Genomic DNA, 5,058 nt, shown 5'->3' with positions numbered 1-5,058 from the left:
AAATATTAATTATTATGTTTTTGTTTTTGTGTGAAAATCATGTTTTAATGGTTTTGTTCTTTGAACACTGATGTTGATGCACAGTTCATTTTGTGCACCAGTAAAATATATACCTATGTTTTGAATTTTATTTTTCCAGTTAAGAAGGGTTCGGTGAATGCGCATATGAAACTGGTGGGGGTCAGTACCTCCAACAAGGTTAAGAACCACTGCTCTAAAGTGATGTTTTATGCATTCTCCGCACTCATCCTCACAAGAACGTACTCAAGAGAACGAATGGTATGTTGAAAGCTATTGTGTAGACTATATTTATATAAATACCATGTTTCTGGGCAAGAGGTTTAATACAGAGTACTGGTGAGTCCTTACTCCACCCACTCCATTCATTGCCATGCAATACATGGTACATCGGATACTTATTGGCTTGTAGAGAACTTTTCTACCTGTCTCAGCTAAAGTGGGGTGGAACATACTCAACAGGGTCTCTACTAACCAAATATGTGTCGTTTTGGAGGGGGACTGTGTTATAGACACATGCATTTCAAATCAAATTGTATTGGTCACATACACAAATTTAGCAGATGTTATTGCTGGTGTAGCGAAATGCTTGTGTTTCTAGCTCCAACAGTGCAGTAATATCTAACACATCACAACAATACACACATCTAAAATAATGGAATTAAGAAATATATATAAATATTAGGATGAGAATACACTGTATACATATGAAATGTGTAAAGCAGTATGTAAACATTATTAAAATTATTAAAGTGACCAGCCTCTAAGGTGCAGGGTTGAGTAACAGGTGGTAGCCGGCTAGTGATGGCTAATTAACAGTCTGGCCTTGACATAGAAGCTGTTTTTCAGTCTCTCGGTCCCTGCTTTGATGCACCTGTACTGACCTCACCTTCTGGATGATAGCGGGGTGAACAGGCCGTGACTCGGATGGTTGATGTCCTTGATGATCTTTTTGGCCTTCCTATGACATCGGGTGCTGTAGGTGTCCTGGAGGGCAAGCAGTGTGCCCCCGGTAGAGCCGTACATTTCTGGGCAGTGCAGTTGCCGTACCAGGCGGTGATACAGCCCGACAGGATGCTTTCAATTGTGCATCTGTAAAAGTTTGTGAGAGTCCTGGGGGCCAAAACAATTTCTTCAGCCTCCTGAGGTTGAAGAGGCACTGTTGCGCCTACTTCACCACACTGTCTGTGTGGGTGGATAATTTCAGATCGTTAGTGATGTGTACGCTGAGGAACTTGAAGCTTTCCACCTTCTCCACTGCGGTCCCATCAATGTGGATAGGGACGTGCTCTGCTTTTTCCTGAAGTCCACGATCAACTCCTTCATTTTGTTGACGTTGAGGGAGAGGTTATTTTCCTGGCACCACTCCACCAGGGCCCTCACCTCCTCCCTGTAGGCTATCTCGTCATTGTTGGTAATCAGGCCAACTATGGTTGTGTCATCGGCAAACTTGAAGATTGAGTTGGAGGCGTGTGTGGCTACGCAGTCATGGATGAACAGGGAGTACAGGAGTGGGCTGAGCACGCACCCTTTAGGGGCCCCAGTGTTGAGGATCAGTGAAGTGGAGGTCCTGCATGTTATATTACAGTTTTTCTCCATTGGTTTGGCTCATTTCTTGAAACAGAAACTCTAAGATCATTTGGCAAAACAGTCTTACAGTTCAGCACAACACTATAGCTCACTTGCAAAAGCTCATATCTCTCCTAAAACTGTTCACTCATGCTTCAAAACTAAATTCCTTTCCCATATAAAGAGTCAGTGCCACGAAAATGGCAAAGATCCTTCTCAATTGCTTTGGCTCATTTCTTGAAACAGACCGGACGTTCTCAACACTCTTGGTGCTTTAACCAAAACTAAATTTCCTTCTCATTTAAACAGTCAGTGCCCCCAAAATGCTTCATCCCTTTGGCATTGTGTAAGCACTGCAAGTCAATGTTTCGATGTTTTGTCACTATGGCAGAGGACCATTGAAATATCCCTCATGTCCACCTTTCAGTCTTAGCCCCGTCCTTCATTGACAATGGTTACTGTACTGTTTTTTGTCCAGCTAACAGAATACAATTGTGTATAAAACTGAAAAAAAAGAAATAGGATTTTAGGGTAAGAGTAGCCTCCAAGGTTTGACATCACACATTGCACTCATACTGCCAAGGAAATTGTAACCATTATCATTCACACACAAAGTAACTTCCATACATCAGAGTAAAAATAAAATGTATACAGCATAATATACTGTAATATAAACACACAAACAAAAAACAAATTATATGCAGCCTACAGTGCTGTAAATAAAGCTGGAGTTTCACAACTAACAGTTCTTCACTGGTCGCTGTCCTCACCCTCCCTCCTCACCCTCCTGGCCACCATCCTCACCCTCCTGGCCGTCCACACGCTGCTGTCCTCACCCTCCCTCTCCTGGCCACCATCCTCACCCTCCTGGCCATCCACACGCTGCTGTCCTCACCCTCCCTCTCCTGGCCACCATCCTCACCCTCCTGGCCATCTACACGCTGCTGTCTGTCTGGCCACAGATTCTCGTCCACATCACAGCGTATATTCTCCCTTGCGATGCAACGAGGGAAGAAACGGCGTGCATGTCGCAACATCCCCTACACTGATCTCCTGTAATATCCTCACACGCAGCGTCCATTGCATGGAGCAGGGACCTCTGATCTTGAGCCCGATGCTCATACACTCTCCACCTCCAAGCGGAGAAATACTCCTCAATAGGATTGAGGAAAGGAGAGTAAGGTGGTAGGAACACCATGACCATCCTTGGATGAGTAGTGAACCAGGCCCTGATGAGCGGGCCACGGTGGAAATTCACATTGTCCCATACAATGACATATTGTGGTAGGTGAGGCCCTACGAGACCTCTCTCATTTTCAGGGATCAAATCAAAATGAAGGCGGTCCAAGAAGATGAGGAGCTTCTGTGTATTGTATGGGCCAAGACTGGGGATGTGAGTGGCCACACCATTCTCAGATATGGCAGCACACATAGTTATATTGCCCCCTCGCTGGCCTGGGACATCCGCCGTGGCCCGGTGGCCAATAATATTACGGCCACGTCTTCGGCCCTTGGCCAGGTTGAAGCCAGCTTCATCCACAAACACGAGGATGTGATGGGTCTCGTTTCCTTCCAATGCCATTATTCTCTACAATAGCGTAAAAAAAGAAAACATCAAATCAGTCCTACAGAAGAGTCATACACTACAGTTACAGACAATTACATAGAACATTCCTATGTTCTCCACAAGTTCAATATACTACTGGCCACTACTCCAGTGGTTCCAAACCTGCGGTACATGTACCCCTATGCAGAGGTACTACAGGGGGTATTTGACAGAAAGGGGAGGGGGGAAATCATCAATGACTAGACTTACTGAAATGTTACAGTAAAACCCACAGTATTAGATAGATTTACATGGGAGGCACTAATTGCAGCTCTTTGACCCCTTTTCTTATTGTATGTTATATTCTTCAAAATAAGGATTATAATGATAATGGCATCATACAGTAAGCTGCAGTTTTTAGGCGAAATGTTGAAGTCGGATAAATCAAATACTTCCATACCTGGATACACAAATCAGGTAAAGTGGGTACTGAAGCCAAAAAAGTTTGGGAACCACCGCTTAATTGTAAAAAGGTTATAATGATGGACAACCAGTAACTAACTTACATGTACATACTGGTACTGCAGCTCTTTCACTCTATCAGAGTTCCTCTCAAATGGTACCCTGTAAATGTGCTTCATTGTCATCTGATGCTTCTTCAATATCCGGTCTATTGTGGAGTTGCTTATAGAGTTGACATTTTGGAATATGGCATTGTCTTGTAGGATTGCAGCGCGGATCTGTCTCAATGTGATGGCATTATTTGCCATCACCATGTTACAGATCTCTTGTTCTTGTTGTTCATTGAGAAGTTTTCCTCTGCCACCCGTGCAAGGTTGTCGTCCAATCCTAGATATAGAAGTCAAAGGACAACACTCCATTCGTAATGTATTCCTTACAGAATGAGTTACCTATGTAATTGTATTGTTGTTTTAGTTACAGTAACTTTACCACAATTCTAATGCATCACTGCACAGTGACTGGAATACTACTGTAAACTGTATCATCAATACTGTAGAAAATAAACTATTCCATAGTTTATTTTCTCCAATGTTTTTCTTGTCATTTTTAGTATCATAACATCCCATTGAGGTAAGATATTACTGTAGGCCTATCACACACACACACACACTAAATGAATAGGTAAATGTGTAAATAAATATATTTCTTGCTCTATGCACAGTGTCCTGTCCTATACAACATATAATTCCATCATTGACTGACTACATACCTGTTTTCCCTGCGAAAGGTTTGGATGATGGAGAAGACTGTTGAGCAAGTCACATTAGGCTGCACTCGGCGACCTGCCTCCGCCATTGTGAGGCCATGGTTGATGACATGGCCTATAATTGTGGCCCGAATTTCATCCGGGACAGCATGGTGTCTTCGTGCTCCTCGGCCTCTTCCCCCTATTCCACCACCACGCACCCTTACTCCTCCTCCTCTTCTTCCTCCTCTTCCTCTTCCTCGAGCAGGCAGTTGCTCTTGTTCATTTACTTGGCCAGGTGCCTCCATGTTCAGAAATTGTACTGGTCCTGCATGGTCAAGCTCTTTACATACATGTTTGGCAGCATTCACAGTCATGGACAGCACCTGTCAGGTAACTAAACATACTGTTTGATTGGTCATCTGAGATGTGTGAAACTCCTCCTTCGTTAGTCAAGTTCTAGTTTCACCTGACTGTCAATTGCTGTAATAAATGTATCAACTGTTCCAAGGGATTCATATATGGTATTATGTTCTTGACTAATTTTGACAATTGAACAGACTATTGTGCATGTGATGACTTAAACAATGAAATGACGCTGACACGTTTTGGAGCGAACAACCATTAGACTGAGAATCAACAATCAGTTTAGATCGATAAGATCTATTCACTTGGAAATTGTGCTAAATGTAGGCTACATGTACTTAATCATTTGCAA

The 5,058-nt window shown here is 43.1% G+C and overlaps 1 protein-coding gene across 1 annotated transcript; it reads right to left on the bottom strand.

Moving 5' to 3' along the window:
- Window positions 1-2,492: 2,492 nt before the first annotated feature.
- On the bottom strand, window positions 2,493-4,027 carry LOC115192635 (uncharacterized). Its single transcript, XM_029751373.1, has 2 exons — window positions 3,700-4,027; window positions 2,493-3,175 (listed from the first exon to the last, which is right to left on the bottom strand). The coding sequence occupies exons 1-2, from the start codon at window positions 4,012-4,014 to the stop codon at window positions 2,522-2,524; spliced, it is 969 nt and encodes a 322-aa protein (XP_029607233.1). The 5' UTR covers window positions 4,015-4,027; the 3' UTR covers window positions 2,493-2,521.
- Between the last annotated feature and the right edge of the window lie 1,031 nt (window positions 4,028-5,058).

Source organism: Salmo trutta, chromosome 4 (assembly GCF_901001165.1).
Source record: "Salmo trutta chromosome 4, fSalTru1.1, whole genome shotgun sequence".
Classification (NCBI taxonomy): domain Eukaryota; kingdom Metazoa; phylum Chordata; class Actinopteri; order Salmoniformes; family Salmonidae; genus Salmo; species Salmo trutta.
Note: the sequence above shows the minus strand (reverse complement) of the source record. Positions and strands in the feature narration are given on the sequence as shown.

Excerpts from the sequence above, each read along its gene's own strand:
- LOC115192635 (XM_029751373.1), bottom strand. The coding sequence starts at position 4,014 with ATGGAGTGTTGTCCTTTGACTTCTATATCTAGGATTGGACGACAACCT. Across the intron at positions 3,176-3,699 it reads TGCAGTACCAGTATGTACAT|AGAATAATGGCATTGGAAGG; the intron begins GTAAGTTAGTTA and ends ACGCTATTGTAG.